The sequence below is a fragment of the Oncorhynchus keta genome, chromosome 29 (assembly GCF_023373465.1).
Source record: "Oncorhynchus keta strain PuntledgeMale-10-30-2019 chromosome 29, Oket_V2, whole genome shotgun sequence".
NCBI lineage: Eukaryota > Metazoa > Chordata > Actinopteri > Salmoniformes > Salmonidae > Oncorhynchus > Oncorhynchus keta.
In genome coordinates, this window is record NC_068449.1 from 48,401,890 (window position 1) to 48,418,400 (window position 16,511).

At 46.7% G+C, this 16,511-nt stretch overlaps 1 protein-coding gene across 14 annotated transcripts in view; it reads right to left on the minus strand.

The window, feature by feature from the left end:
* The window catches only part of LOC118361866 (teneurin-3), a 510,845-nt gene that overhangs the window by 16,696 nt on the left and 477,638 nt on the right, over positions 1 to 16,511 (minus strand). For 8 of the 14 annotated variants that reach the window (XM_052486681.1, XM_052486675.1, XM_052486676.1 and 5 more), the window contains 7 exons: positions 13,875 to 14,024; positions 13,389 to 13,618; positions 9,252 to 9,353; positions 8,893 to 9,066; positions 8,042 to 8,652; positions 1,149 to 1,324; positions 205 to 440 (listed from right to left, as the gene is read on the minus strand). In XM_052486681.1, coding sequence (XP_052342641.1) covers positions 205 to 440; positions 1,149 to 1,324; positions 8,042 to 8,652; positions 8,893 to 9,066; positions 9,252 to 9,353; positions 13,389 to 13,618; positions 13,875 to 14,024 — 1,679 coding nt within the window. The remainder of the gene's footprint in view (positions 1 to 204; positions 441 to 1,148; positions 1,325 to 8,041; positions 8,653 to 8,892; positions 9,067 to 9,251; positions 9,354 to 13,388; positions 13,619 to 13,874; positions 14,025 to 16,511) is intronic. The other 6 variants (XM_052486687.1, XM_052486682.1, XM_052486680.1 and 3 more) reach the window with 2 other exon arrangements.

Consider the following 16,511-nt stretch of genomic DNA (forward strand, 5'->3'; position numbering starts at 1 on the left):
CATTTTTTTTAAAGAAAGCCCCAACCTCCATATCTGCCTACAAAACAAAATGGCAGCTCCTCTTTAGCCTTATGCCTAAATCAAGACCAAATACCTCATTTACCTCTTCATATATTTTGATGATATAGCTCATTTACTTTGCGGCTTAAACAAAAAAACAATCCATAGAAAAAGGCCGCCACTCTCCTCTTCCTCCCTTCTCACCCTGAGCTTCCTCCCGAACACGATGACTTTCCCCCGGGTCTGCTCTTTGCGGAAGCGCCACTCCACCAGGTTCTGTCCGTTCTCCCCGGGCAGCGTCATGTTCCTCCGTGCCACCGTGGGGTTGGCAGCGCCCGCCAGGATGTGGGGCTCCGTCTGGTAGTGTGTGTCCATCCCGTTGGCATAGATCACCCTCAGAGAGTGGTCGTAGCCCACCTGGTAGCTGTTTCTTAGTTGGTCTGTGGTGGAGAGAAAGTCGAAAGTGTTTTAGTTCGAGTCCTGAATGCCGACAGCCATGGTATATCAGACCGTATCCCGTGGGGACAACATTTTTAATCCTATAATTATGTTGGTAACCAGTTTATAATAGCAATAAGGCACCTCGGGCGTTTGTGGTACATTGCCAATATACCATGCCTAAGGGCTGTATCCAGGTACTCCAGGTACTGCGTCGTGCATAAGAACAGTCTTTGGAATATTGTGGAATATTGGTCATATACCACACACCCTCGGACCTTATTGCTTAAATAAGCAACATCTGATTTCAGATTTGAGAACCACATTCTCCCCATCTGTTACATAAAGGATGGAAGATTCCTATGTTGGGCCTGCATTGATAGAACCCTTCAAGGTTCCTCTCCTCTCCTCTCCTCTCCTCTCCTCTCCTCTCCTCTCCTCTGTCTACAAACAGACAGTTACTGTTGTATGATTAAGTATATTGATCTCTGAGCTGTCTTTATTTTATGACCTCTTTAATAATGAAAGGGGATCAGGGATTAATGCCCATTGAGTAATTGGTGAAGTCATTAATATTGTGTTGACGTTCGACTAATCAATGCTGTTGGTTTATCAACGTGGCGCATTAATATTCATGATTGGCACTCACAACGTTGAGACACACAGATATGTGTAAACACACACACACACACCTCCCCACCTCTACTTACCCTGGACCAGTGTGTAGAAGGAGTCAATGGAGGAGAGGTTGGTGGTGATGCTGACGTCCTCGTCACGGCCGGACGTCTCAATGTCCACCGTGATGGCCCCGGTCATGTCCCCGTGCAGGTTGGTCACCACCCCCGTAGGGAATGTCACGTTGGTTAGACGACCCTCACTGTCATAACTGGAGGGAATGGAGATAGATAGAAAGAAAGAAAGAAAGAAAGAAAGAAAGAAAGAAGAGAAAGTGAGAGAGGAGAGAAGACAGAGAGAGAGGAGAGAAGACATAGAGAGAGGAGAGAAGACAGAGAGAGAGGAGAGAAGACAGAGAGGAGAGAAGACAGAGAGAGAGGAGAGAAGACAGAGAGAGAGGAGAGAAGACAGAGAGAGAGGAGAGAAAACAGAGAGAGAGGAGAGAAGACAGAGAGAGAGGAGAGAAGACAGAGAGAGAGGAGAGAAAACAGAGAGAGAGGAGAGAAGACAGAGAGAGAGGAGAGAAGACAGAGAGGAGAGAAGACAGAGAGAGAGGAGGGAGAGAGAAAGAGAGGGGAGAGAAGACAGAGAGAGAGGAGAGAAGACAGAGAGAGGGAGGGAGAGAGAAAGAGAGGGGAGAGAAGACATAGAGAGAGGAGAGAAGACAGAGAGAGAGGAGAGAAGACAGAGAGAGGAGAGAAGACATAGAGAGGAGAGAAGACAGAGAGAGAGGAGAGAAGACAGAGAGAGAGGAGAGAAAACAGAGAGAGAGGAGAGAAAACAGAGAGAGGAGAGAAGACAGAGAGAGAGGAGAGAAGACAGAGAGAGAGGAGAGAAGACAGAGAGAGAGGAGAGAAGACAGAGAGAGAGGAGAGAAGACATAGAGAGGAGAGAAGACAGAGAGAGAGGAGAGAAGACAGAGAGAGAGGAGAGAAGACAGAGAGGAGAGAAGACAGAGAGAGAGGAGGGAGAGAGAAAGAGAGGGGAGAGAAGACAGAGAGAGAGGAGAGAAGACAGAGAGAGGGAGGGAGAGAGAAAGAGAGGGGAGAGAAGACAGAGAGAGAGGAGAGAAGACAGAGAGAGGGGGGGAGAGAGAAAGAGAGGGGAGAGAAGACAGAGAGAGAGAGAGGAGAGAAGACAGAGAGGGAGAGAAGACAGAGAGAGAGGAGAGAAGACAGAGAGAGAGAGAGGAGAGAAGACAGAGAGAGAGGAGAGAAGACAGAGAGAGGGAGGGAGAGAGAAAGAGAGGGGAGAGAAGACAGAGAGAGGGGAGAAGACAGAGAGAGAGGAGAGAAAACAGAGAGAGAGGAGAGAAAACAGAGAGAGAGGAGAGAAGACAGTGAGAGAGGAGAGAAGACAGAGAGAGAGGAGAGAAGACAGAGAGAGAAGAGAGAAGACAGAGAGAGGGAGGGAGAGAGAAAGAGAGGGGAGAGAAGACAGAGAAAGAGGAGAGAAGACAGAGAGAGGGAGGGAGAGAGAAAGAGAGGGGAGAGAAGACAGAGAGAGGGAGGGAGAGAGAAAGAGAGGGGAGAGAAGACAGAGGGGAGAAGACAGAGGAGAGAGAGAGAGAGAGAGAGAGAGAGAGAGAGAGGGGAGAGAGACAGAGGGAGCGAGGGGAGAAAAATAGGAAAATAAAGTTATATGGAATTGTTTTAAGAATGTCCTTCCAATAAATATTTAGCTATTTGATTTTGAATTTTAAGACCCCTTGAAGTATCCCAAAAAATATATATTTGTATCTTTACTGCTATTAGCCCATACAATCACACTGAATAACAGATTCACTACATGAAACAACAGATAGTCCCATCAAAAATATCAAAAGGCAGTTTGTTCTGAAGTGTCTCTCCTTTATCTGAGAGAAAGATCAGGAAACATTTGTTTGTTTTTGTACATGTATTTAAGGATACAGTCAGACACTGTAGAACTGTAGTCAACGACTTCCTCTGGCATTGTGATGTTGAATAGAGAGTCAGCGGGTAGCAGGTTGAGGGGACGATGTATGAACTGGTTTGTACGAGGGGATAGGGGTCAGGGTTTGGGTTCAGACTCAGAGGATGTCTTTTTGACAAGGGTTCTGTGGTAAAAGTTTTGGGCTATGGAAGCTGTAGTATGGTGGAACACACTGCCTGGCTAGCTGACTTGGGCCTTTGCTGTCCCATATGGCTGGGAGTCTATTTTGGTACCTGGAGGGAGTGTCAGTGTGTGTGTTTGTGTGTGTCTGAGCTAGCCTACTATCAGATTTAGAGAGAGATGTAGTGACAGCCCTGTGTCTGATGGTGTATGTCTGCTCTGGGAGTAACAGGCACTTTGTGACTCTCTCTGTCTCACACTCTTCTTTATCTCCTCTCTCTGTTCTCCCTTCATATTTCCTCCATGGTGACAGTGGGTGTGGCTCCCAGATGAGCTCTCCTCCAAGCATGACACACACACACACACACACACACACACACACACACACACACACACACACACACACACACTGTATAATTTACAACTATTCCTCCATGTGTTGGAACGTGGTACAGTACAAGGTGAAACGGAACGGAAAGTTTTCTATGAAGATGTCCCCTGAGTTGTGTGGCGTGTGTGTAAGGGTATGTGTGTGTATGTGAGTGTGTGTGACATGGTTTTGCTGAGCAGGCATTGATCAGCTCCTGTCTTACTGATACAGATCAGATGGAAGTGCAGAAAAGATGGCTGCTGGCTCTATAGTATACACACAGCCAATCACTAGATGGTATAGGATGATGAAGGACATCATCATGCTGTCAGAGTTAGGACTTACGGGACAAGGGACACTCACAAAAAGGGGTACACTGACACTTCCTTACACAGTCTTAGGGGACAACAGAGGGAGAGAGACTTCTCTTATAGCAGATTTCTGAAACACAACCAGTGGGGCAGTCAGTTTATGAGTCAGATTGTCAGTCAGATAGTCAGTCAGTTTATGAGTCAGATTGTCAGTCAGATAGTCAGTCAGTTTATGAGTCAGATTGTCAATCAGTCAGATAGTCAGTCAGATAGTCAGTCAGTTTATGAGTCAGATTGTCAGTCAGTCAGATTGTCAGTCAGATAGTCAGTCAGTTTATGAGTCAGATTGTCAGTCAGATAGTCAGTCAGTTTATGAGTCAGATTGTCAGTCAGATAGTCAGTCAGTTTATGAGTCAGATTGTCAGTCAGATAGTCGGTCAGTTTATGAGTCAGATTGTCAGTCAGATAGTCAGTCAGTTTATGAGTCAGATTGTCAGTCAGTCAGATTGTCAGTCAGATAGTCAGTCAGTTTATGAGTCAGATTGTCAGTCAGATAGTCAGTCAGTTTATGAGTCAGATTGTCAATCAGTCAGATAGTCAGTCAGATAGTCAGTCAGTTTATGAGTAAGATTGTCAGTCAGTCAGATTGTCAGTCAGATAGTCAGTCAGTTTATGAGTCAGATTGTCAGTCAGATAGTCAGTCAGTTTATGAGTCAGATTGTCAGTCAGATAGTCAGTCAGTTTATGAGTCAGATTGTCAGTCAGATAGTCAGTCAGTTTATGAGTCAGATTGTCAATCAGTCAGATAGTCAGTCAGATAGTCAGTCAGTTTATGAGTCAGATTGTCAGTCAGATAGTCAGTCAGATAGTCAGTTTATGAGTCAGATTGTCAGTCAGATAGTCAGTCAGTTTATGAGTCAGATTGTCAGTCAGATAGTCAGTCAGTTTATGAGTCAGATTGTCAGTCAGATAGTCGGTCAGTTTATGAGTCAGATTGTCAGTCAGATAGTCAGTCAGTTTATGAGTCAGATTGTCAGTCAGTCAGATTGTCAGTCAGATAGTCAGTCAGTTTATGAGTCAGATTGTCAGTCAGATAGTCAGTCAGTTTATGAGTCAGATTGTCAGTCAGATAGTCAGTCAGTTTATGAGTCAGATTGTCAGTCAGATAGTCAGTCAGATAGTCAGTCAGTTTATGAGTCAGATTGTCAGTCAGATAGTCGGTCAGTTTATGAGTCAGATTGTCAGTCAGATAGTCAGTCAGTTTATGAGTCAGATTGTCAGTCAGTCAGATTGTCAGTCAGATAGTCAGTCAGTTTATGAGTCAGATTGTCAGTCAGATAGTCAGTCAGTTTATGAGTCAGATTGTCAGTCAGTCAGATAGTCAGTCAGTTTATGAGTCAGATTGTCAGTCAGTCAGATTGTCAGTCAGATAGTCAGTCAGTTTATGAGTCAGATTGTCAGTCAGATAGTCAGTCAGTTTATGAGTCAGATTGTCAGTCAGTCAGATAGTCAGTCAGTTTATGAGTCAGATTGTCAGTCAGATTGTCAGTCAGATAGTCAGTCAGTTTATGAGTCAGATTGTCAGTCAGTCAGATAGTCAGTCAGTTTATGAGTCAGATTGTCAGTCAGATAGTCAGTCAGTTTATGAGTCAGATTGTCAGTCAGATAGTCGGTCAGTTTATGAGTCAGATTGTCAGTCAGATAGTCAGTCAGTTTATGAGTCAGATTGTCAGTCAGTCAGATTGTCAGTCAGATAGTCAGTCAGTTTATGAGTCAGATTGTCAGTCAGTTTATGAGTCAGATTGTCAGTCAGATATTGTCAGTCAGATAGTAGTCAGATAGTCAGTCAGTTTATGAGTCAGATTGTCAGTCAGATAGTCAGTCAGTTTATGAGTCAGATTGTCAGTCAGATAGTCAGTCAGTTTATGAGTATTGTCAGTCAGTCAGATTGTCAGTCAGATAGTCAGTCAGTTTATGAGTCAGATTGTCAGTCAGATAGTCAGTCAGTTTATGAGTCAGATTGTCAGTCAGTCAGATAGTCAGTCAGTTTATGAGTCAGATTGTGTCAGTCAGATTGTCAGTCAGATAGTCAGTCAGTTTATGAGTCAGATTGTCAGTCAGATAGTCAGTCAGTTTATGAGTCAGATTGTCAGTCAGTCAGATAGTCAGTCAGATAGTCAGTCAGTCAGTTTATGAGTCAGATTGTCAGTCAGATAGTCAGTCAGTTTATGAGTCAGATTGTCAGTCAGTCAGAGTTTATGTCATTGTCAGTCAGATAGTCAGTCAGTTTATGAGTCAGATTGTCAGTCAGATAGTCAGTCAGTTTATGAGTCGATTGTCAGTCAGATTGTCAGTCAGATAGTCAGTCAGTTTATGAGTCAGATTGTCAGTCAGATAGTCAGTCAGTTTATGAGTCAGATTGTCAGTCAGATAGTCAGTCAGTTTAGTCAGATCAGTCAGTCAGATAGTCAGTCAGTTCAGATTGTCAGTCAGTCAGTTTATGAGTCAGATTGTCAGTCAGATAGTCAGTCAGTTTATGAGTCAGATTGTCAGTCAGTCAGATTGTCAGTCAGATAGTCAGTCAGTTTATGAGTCAGATTGTCAGTTGTCAGTCATGATAGTCAGTCAGATAGTTTATGTCAGTCAGAGTCAGTCAGATAGTCAGTCAGTTTATGAGTCAGATTGTCAGTCAGATAGTCAGTCAGTTTATGAGTCAGATTGTCAGTCAGATAGTCAGTCAGTTTATGAGTCAGATTGTCAGTCAGATAGTCAGTCAGATAGTCAGTCAGTCAGATAGTCAGTCAGTTTATGAGTCAGATTGTCAGTCAGATAGTCAGTCAGTTTATGAGTCAGATTGTCAGTCAGTCAGATTGTCAGTCAGATAGTCAGTCAGTTTATGAGTCAGATTGTCAGTCAGATAGTCAGTCAGTTTATGAGTCAGATTGTCAGTCAGATAGTCAGTCAGTTTATGAGTCAGATTGTCAGTCAGTCAGATTGTCAGTCAGATAGTCAGTCAGTTTATGTCAGTCAGATTGTCAGTCAGATAGTCAGTCAGTTTATGAGTCAGATTGTCAGTCAGTCAGATAGTCAGTCAGTTTCAGTCAGTTTATGAGTCAGATTGTCAGTCAGATTGTCAGTCAGATAGTCAGTCAGTTTATGAGTCAGATTGTCAGTCAGTCAGATAGTCAGTCAGTTTATGAGTCAGATTGTCAGTCAGATAGTCAGTCAGTTTATGAGTCAGATTGTCAGTCAGTTCAGTTTATGAGTCAGATTGTCAGTAGTCAGTCAGTTTATGAGTCAGATTGTCAGTCAGTCAGATTGTCAGTCAGATAGTCAGTCAGTTTATGAGTCAGATTGTCAGTCAGATAGTCAGTCAGTTTATGAGTCAGATTGTCAGTCAGATAGTCAGTCAGTTTATGAGTCAGATTGTCAGTCAGATAGTCAGTCAGATTAGTTGAGTCAGATTGTCAGTCAGATAGTCGGTCAGTTTATGAGTCAGATTGTCAGTCAGATAGTCAGTCAGTTTATGAGTCAGATTGTCAGTCAGTCAGATCAGTCAGATAGTCAGTTTATGAGTCAGATTGTCAGTCAGATAGTCAGTCAGTTTTTATTGTCAGTCAGATTGTCAGTCAGTCAGATAGTCAGTCAGTTTATCAGTCAGTTTATGAGTCAGATTGTCAGTCAGATAGTCAGTAAGTTTATGAGTCAGATTGTCAGTCAGATAGTCAGTCAGTTTATGAGTCAGATTGTCAGTCAGTCAGATAGTCAGTCAGATAGTCAGTCAGTTTATGAGTCAGATTGTCAGTCAGATTGTCAGTCAGATAGTCAGTCAGTTTATGAGTCAGATTGTCAGTCAGTCAGATAGTCAGTCAGTTTATGAGTCAGATTGTCAGTCAGTCAGATAGTCAGTCAGATAGTCAGTCAGTTTATGAGTCAGATTGTCAGTCAGATAGTCAGTCAGTTTATGAGTCAGATTGTCAGTCAGTCAGATAGTCAGTCAGTTTATGAGTCAGATTGTCAGTCAGTCAGATAGTCAGTCAGTCTATGAGTCAGATTTCAGTCAGTCAGATAGTCAGTCAGGCAGATAGTCAGTCAGGCAGATAGTCAGTCAGTCAGTCAAATAGTCAGTCAGAATGGAGCCCCAAGTCTTTGCTGGTCAGTAAGTACTACTTACTCATAGAAGGTGGTCCATCCTATCTGTATGGTCTTGGTGGCGAGCAGCCCACTGTTGCCGTGGTAGGTGAACAGCACCAGCTCCTGTCCCTGGGCCGTCAGTGTCTTCAACCCGCCATTGGTCCCGATTGTCAGCCAGATCACCTGGTTGTCCGGGGCAACGATCCGCACCGGCATCCGGTTGGGGTCGCGGCGGATCCTCAAGGTGTTGCCACTACTATCCGTTACGGCTGTAATGTCCTCCTCGTTGCTATAGCTGAAGTTGTACTTGTAGTCCCCGGTGACGAGAGACATGGTGAACTGGTGGGTTCCGTTGGAATCAAACACGTAGAGCTCCTGGGACGACGGCGAGGCCACCTCGAAGGAGCCCGGGCCGGACACGGCGGAGCCCGATGGCGGTTGGTTGCGGCGGACGGCGCGGATGCGGATGTTGCCCAGGTCGGCCACGTAGAGCGTACCGTCGGGCGAGACGACCAGCGAGGAGGGCGAGTTGAGGCGGGCGTCTTTGGCGTAGCCGTCACCCGTCTGGTAGCAGTCGCAGTTGGCGTCGTTCTTGCAGTCGCAGTCGGACAGAGCTCCGGCCAAGGGCGTGATATCGCCGCCCGTGGACACCTACATTTACATGTGAAGTTGAATCATTTAGCAGAACGCTCTGATCCACAGCCACTTACAATCAGTGCAACGAGGGTAAAAACAATGATATAACAATCATTGAAAGATATTCAAAATAGGCTGCAAAAGCAGTGCCAGCCAGAACGACAAATACAACAGTACGTTGTTCTTGGCCTTTCCCCCCCCTCTTCGTTTGCATCTCATGACATATCATTGTACTATATTACAGGACTATATGACCTGGCGGATGCGGTGTATCTTCTTCTCATCAGTCTCGGCGATGTAGAGCACGCCACTGTAGGAGAGGGCGATGGCGGCAGCTCCCTCCAGCATGGTCTGCACCGCCCGCTTGCCCAGCGTGTATTCTATACCCGGCACCTGGCAGTGCATGGGGCGTCCCGCCACGATGCGCACCTGTTGGGACACAGCAACAACACAAGTCAAAGAGGCGAACAGTATCTTGGCCAAGGCTTATTCAGCCCCAATGTGTCGGTGCATCCTTCCATCTCGCCTTACCCATCATGCATTGTTCCCACTACCAGCATGAACGTATTTGCGTATGTAATAGAAGTGCTCCTATGTGGGCGTGTGATGGTCACCTGTCTGTTCTCAGTGATCTGCAGCACCACGTTGTTGTCCAGGACATAGATGGAATTATCCATGGGGTTGATGGCCAGAGCTGTGGGCCACTCCAGACGAACCTACAGCAGAGATTAGATTCATTAGGATCCTCATTATCTGACGCCAAGGGAGACAGCTAGCCGTACTGTGGTCCCACACCTAACCAAAAAGACATTGCAGACCCCAAAAACACTGAACAATTTACATCCACTGAAAGGAGAAGAAAAATAAATCAACCAGAACCTTTATTAGCCTGAAGGAGTGAAAACTCTTCGCAAAAGTTCCGTAAATATGACAGAAACAAACAAATCAACCCACAAAGACAGAACAGATGAGATGTGAGGCTAGTGCTGCTCTGCACCCCCCAAGCCCCCTCTGCCCCCCCTACCCCCCCTGAGCGTCTGGCTGTGACACTGATGAAGAAGGATCCTTTACTTCTCAGGACTTATACATTGTGTGCTTCGCTCTGATTCAATTTAAATCAGCCACCGGGTCATTTATTACATTTTAAAGACAAACACACACACACACACGCGCACACACACATGCAGGCCCACACTCACTTACGCATGCACACATGCGCGCACACACACACGCACGCACACCCCGACACACGCTCTGCGAAATGATGCGCTCCCTCATCGCCCGAGGGAAGCAACTCTCTGCTGGCAAAACAAAGAGGAGAGAGAAAGGGAGACGTAAACGTTCAAGTTTTATAGTCTCAACGAGACTTCTCTCTCATTCTCTTTCCATCTCCCGGTGGAGGAGCAGGGTATGCTGGCGGACAAAATGTGATGGTAAAGATGATATGAAGAGAACACATACACACTCCCGCACCCCAGCCCAACCACCCCCCTAAACACACACACTTCTGCACCATTAGTGTGTTGTAGAGCTCCGGGCACAGCGGTAGTTAGGGATCTGCTGTCTTCGACGTCTTCACCTCACCCCCGACCCTGAGTGACCTGGCAGGTTGAGCGCTTCAGCAGAGGACCATTAAAAGCTAATGACGCTTTTAGCCTTTAGCTCGACCACATGAAAGCTCTTCCCTGCCAATTACAGGCCATACATTATACATGGATAAAGCTGAAATAAAGAGACACTATTTGGGCACTTGGTACCATGCAGTGACTGGAAGACAGACTGTGTTTCTTCCTTCGCCTCTCAAAGTGCTACAAATACTTAACCCCTGCTTTTCCCCCCTGTTGAATGGAAGTGGAGGAAAGTGAAATGACAACAGAGCGTTCCTGTCTATTCAGATGCCCAAAATCATCAGTTGGTAGCCACTGCAGCGCAAGGCAGAGTTCAATCGTCAACTTCTCAACATAGCTCCTGGAGAGAGAGAGCTGGAGAGAGAGAGCTGGAGAGAGAGAGAGCTGGAGAGAGAGAGCTGGAGAGAGAGAGCTGGAGAGAGAGAGATGGAGAGAGAGAGCTGGAGAGAGAGAGCTGGAGAGAAAGAAATGGAGAGAGAGCTGAAGAGAGAGAGTTGGAGAGAGAGCTGGAGAGAGCTGGAGAGAGAGAGCTGGAGAGAAAGAAATGGAGAGAGCTGGAGAGAGAGAGATGGAGAGAGAGAGCTGGAGAGAGAGAGCTGGAGAGAGAGAGCTGGAGAGAGAGAGCTGGAGAGAGAGCTGGAGGGAGAGAGCTGGAGAGAAAGAAATGGAGAGAGAGCTGGAGAGAGAGAGATAGAGAGAGAGAGCTAGAGAGTGAGTTGGAGAGAGAGAGTTGGAGAGAGTGAGCTGGAGAGAGAGAGAGCTAGAGAGTGAGTTGGAGAGAGAGAGTTGGAGAGAGTGAGCTGGAGAGAGAGAGTGGTATAGCCTTGAAAGCACTGAGGCTTTGAAGGGGAATCCCCTCTCTACAGTACAGCATGTGTATGGGAACATTTTATTTCATACCACCGCCATGTTGAGGTGACAGTGGTTGGGGGTTGCAGTGTTTGCTGCCTGTTTTAACTGACACAGAGCTGTCTTCCGTTTGTTTTTGCTCCAGTGAGTCCCAGGTTGCTTGCCAAATGGCACCCTGTTCCCTATTTAGTGCACTATCTAGGGAATAAGGTGCTATTTGGGATGCAACCATACTTCTTCTCCCTCCCTGGCTGGCTGTGCTACACTGTGTCTCTTCCCCATTCTTCCCCCCGGACCCATGGGTACTGCATATATGTTCCTCTCTGAATAACTCAACTCTGTGTTTCTCTCTCTCTTTGTCACAGGGGACTCTCTCCCTCGCTCTGTGATTGTGACAGAGGAGAAGAGGATGAGAAGGAGGAGGAGTGAGTCCAAAGAAGAAAGGAAGAGAGGGATGGAGAGATGGAGAGATGGAGAAGAATGATCTGAGTCAATTTGTCTGTTTTGAGAGACGGGGAATTGGAGGGAGTGAGGTGTAGCGAGGGTTGATATAGGGGTAGCTCAGGGCTCTCTCTCACACACACACACACACACACACACACACACACACACACACACACACACACACACACACACACACACACACACACACACACACACACACACACACACACACACACACACACACACACACACACACACACACACACACACACACACACACACTGATCTAGCTAGCAGTGGAAGGCACAGGGGACTCAGAGACAACAACACCAAATACCTGACTTGCCCACACTGGTTGTGCTTCACATTAGTTCAGAACACTGTCAATATACTTTCAGTCAGAAAACTGACATTCTCTTGGGCTTTCTCAGTTTGGCAAAAAAACATCAACAAACTACCACCATCTAGACAGCACCACCAGCAGCCTATCACTCAAGATAACCCACTTCAGTGCTTCCCTAAAGCTCAAAATAGCCCACTCTGATTGGATAATCCAGGAAAAGCGCCTCGTAAAACCTCCAATAGGGGAGGCCACTTTCAGGAACAGTATTATGATTGACACATCCTGTTCCCTCTTAATCCTCGGATGATTCCTGTCTTTCAACAATAAAGTGTGATCCAAACTGGACCCTGAAATACCTGGAGTTGGATTTGGCCCTTAGAAAGAGCTGAGGCTGAGGGCCATAGTGCTGTTTGGGGTTGGGGTCAGTTCCATTTCAATTCGGGAAGTGAACAACTGTAAAACCTCAATTAGATGCCGAGTTTCAAATAATCACCTGTCCCTTTTAATAGCTGAGCAACTGCACACATTTCAGTAAATAAAAGCCTCTTTCAAATAAACGCCGGGTCGAAATGAATTGTTTACAAGGTTTAATGCTTGATTTTTTTACATTGAATAATTCAGTAATGAATCAAACATTTTTGACAAAATCATCAGTTTATATCTCCAGTAAGAAACTGCTAGCCATTGGCTGCTAACAGCTGAGAACTGCTAGCTAACTGACAAGCACAAAAAACAGTCAAGAGCTTCGAGAGTACAGAGCCCTAGAAATCGGCAGAACCGACGAAAATGCACAAGGAAAAGTTTAGAATGTTTTTTTAAATATATATAATAAGACAAAAGAAACGTGACACAGTGTGTAAATGATAAGACATCAGTGCAGGAAATGTGCAAATGAGCAAAAGCTGTGTGCACTAAGGAAATAGACTCAAATAAAAGCCTGTCTCTAATAAGCAACAGTTGTTTTCAGTGATTTAAGCAAATAAAACACCCAGGCTATTATTTAAGTTTAATAGTTAAAACACCTTTTTTTTCTCATTGTGTAATTTCAGTTTACTTCCTGAATTGGTTGAATTGAAATGGAATCGTCCCCAAACCTGGCACTGTAATCTACGCCATAGGACAGAGTTCAGCTGTGCTGGTTGACTGGGGGCAGGTTTGGGGTATAGCGAGCGGCCAGCAGGGGGAGCTTTAGGCCTTTAATAGGCACTGCCACTCAGTAGTGGAGAACACTGGTTCTCTCAGATGAGACAACACCCCTGTCAATACTAGCCAGCCACATCATCTACTACAGTCTACATCAAAGAGGCTATATGGACTGAATGTATATTGCCAAATGTATATAGTAAGGGTGATAGAACCATGTTTGTATATGTATGGCTCTGAACGATGACTCAGGGCCGCCATTAAGATAAAGTGAGTCCAGCAAACACTGGAGGTTTGGTGTGTGTTCGTGTTCAGGTGGATGCCCCTGTGTGCATGTGACCCACCTGTCTGATGTGCATGCTGGTGTCACAGGTCAGGGGTCGTGCTGAGGTGAGGTCGTTGGAGCCCAACAGGGTGGAGATGATCCCGTTACGATCCACCTTCCTGATCATGGTCCCGTCTACGAAGTAGATGTACCCGTTCTTATCTACCGTAATACCTGGAGTAGTGGGGCAGAGAGGGAAAGTGATGAGAGGTAAGAAGTAGATGTACCCGTTCTTATCTACCGTAATACCTGGAGTAGTGGGGCAGAGAGGGAAAGTGATGAGAGGTAAGAAGTAGAAACCGTAATACTTGAGTGGGACAGAGAGGGAAAGTGATGAGAGGTAAGAAGTAGATGTACCCGTTCTTATCTACCGTAATACCTAGAGTAGTGGAAAGTGATGAGAGGTAAGAAGTAGGGCGTAATAGAGAGTGGGGCAGAGGAAAGTGATGAGAGGTAGATGTAGTTCTTATCTAGTAGATGTACCCGTTCTTATCTACCGTAATACCTGGAGTAGTGGGGCAGAGAGGGAAAGTGATGAGAGGTAAGAAGTAGATGTACCCGTTCTTATCTACCGTAATACCTGGAGTAGTGGGGCAGAGAGGGAAAGTGATGAGAGGTAAGAAGTAGATGTACCCGTTCTTATCTACCGTAATACCTGGAGTAGTGGGACAGAGAGGGAAAGTGATGAGAGGTAAGAAGTAGATGTACCCGTTCTTATCTACCGTAATACCTGGAGTAGTGGAGCAGAGAGGGAAAGTGATGAGAGGTAAGTAGATGTAGATAATACCTGGAGTAGTGGGACAGAGAGGGAAAGTGATGCGAGGTAAGAAGTAGATGTACCCGTTCTTACCTACCGTAATACCTGGAGTAGTGGAGCAGAGGGGGAAAGTGATGCGAGGTAAGAATTAGATGTACCCGTTCTTACCTACCGTAATACATGGAGTAGAAGCAGAGAGATGGAGACTGAGATATTTGGATGTACAGTACACATACCTGCATACGTGCACATTCAGTACACATTCAGTACACATTCAGTACACATTCACACAGACATACTATACGCAAATACACACTCCCATGCACACGCATGCGCGCGCACACACAGCACTTGCCAGCCTGTGTATGTACAACGTGTTCGTGTGTATGAGTGTGTATGTACAACGTGTTCGTGTGTATGAGTGTGTATGTACGTACAACGTGTTCGTGTGTATGAGTGTGTATGTACAACGTGTTCGTGTGTATGAGTGTGTATGTACAACGTGTTCGTGTGTATGAGTGTGGCTTGGGCATTTTTCAGGTCACTGCAGAAGGAAGCACCCGGTGAATAATTCACATTTTGATGTCTAGTAGTGAATTATTTCACAGGGCAGAAGAGGAAGGGAGGAGGAAAATAAGACATTTTCAGAGCCGTCTCTCTGCATTTTAAAACCCCCCAAAATAGGAACAATAGAATAAAATCAAATCAAATGTGTGAATCCATAACTGTCTCTATTTTGGGGACAAGAGCCTAGAAGAGAGGAGGAAGGGAAGAAAACACCCATGTTTCCATGAGGGGGAGGGGGTGAAGGGGAAGGATATGGCGAAGGGGTGAAGGGGAAGGGGAAGACGGATATGGAGGGGGGGTGAAGGGGAAGAGGGATATGGAGGGGGGGTGAAGGGGAAGAGGGAGGGGAGGGGGGGGTGAAGGGGAAGGATATGGCGAGGGGTGAAGGGGAAGGGGAAGACGGATATGGAGGGGGGGTGAAGGGGAAGAGAGATATGGAGGGGGAGGTGAGAAGGAAGAGGGATATGGAGGGGGGGTGAAGGGGAAGAGGGATATGGAGGGGGAGGTGAAGAGGAAGAGGGATATGGAGGGGGAGGTGAAGAGGAAGAGGGATATGGAGGGGGAGGTGAAGGTGAAGAGGAAGAGGGATATGGAGGGGGAGGTGAAGAGGAAGAGGGATATGGAGGGGGGGTGAAGGGGAAGAGGGATATGGAGGGGGAGGTGAAGAGGAAGAGGGATATGGAGGGGGGGTGAAGGGGAAGAGGGATATGGAGGGGAGGTGAAGAGGAAGAGGGATATGGAGGGGGAGGTGAAGAGGAAGAGGGATATGGAGGGGAGGTGAAGAGGAAGGGGGATATGGAGGGGAGGTGAAGAGGAAGAGGGATATGGAGGGGAGGTGAAGAGGAAGAGGGATATGGAGGGGGAGGTGAAGAGGAAGAGGGATATGGAGGGGGAGGTGAAGAGGAAGAGGGATATGGAGGGGAGGTGAAGAGGAAGAGGGATATGGAGGGGGTGAAGAGGAAGAGGGATATGGAGGGGGTGAAGGGGAAGAGGGATATGGAGGGGGAGGTGAAGAGGAAGAGGGATATGGAGGGGGGTGAAGGGGAAGAGGGATATGGAGGGGAGGTGAAGAGGAAGAGGGATATGGAGGGGGAGGGGGTGAAGGGGTAGAGGGAGGAGGGGGGTGAAGGGGAAGAGGGATGGGGAGAAGGGGAATATGGAGGGGGGGGTGAAGGGGAAGAGGGATATGGAGGGGGAGGTGAAGAGGAATAGGGATATGGAAGGGGAGGAGGGGGGTGAAGGGGAAGAGGGATGGGGAGGGGGGTGAAGGAGAAGAGGGGTGTGGAGGGGGAGGAGGGGGGGTGAAGGGGAAGAGGGATATGGAGGGGGAGATGGAGGAGGGGGAGTGAAGGGGAAGAGGGGTGGGGAGGGGGAGGAGAGAAAGAATGGATGGGAGAGGAGGGGTGTTAAAAAACCCTGCCGCATTCCGCCATGACCAGCAAGCTAATCAAAGGAGAGACAGATGAAGAGAGGAGGAGGATGGAATGAGAGGAGGAAGAGGGAGGGAGGAGAGAAAAGAGGGAGGAGGTGATAAGAGATGCTGAGTGGAGAGGGTGGGATGAAAAGAAGGGAGAATAGGAGAGGAGTGGCAAGGCTGAGAGGCGGCATGTTGGAAATGAAAACACTCTCGCTCTCTCTGCTCTCCATCCCCCTCTCTCTCTAAGCCATCTGCTGCTAGCGACGGCTCGCTAACATTTATTTGCATTTCTCTACTCTCTCTTTCCCTCTCTCACACGTTACCGCCCTCCTAATGGTTTTCCGACTCGCTCTCTAACTGCAGTTTAACAGGCAACTGTGTGTGTGTGTGTGTGTGTGTGT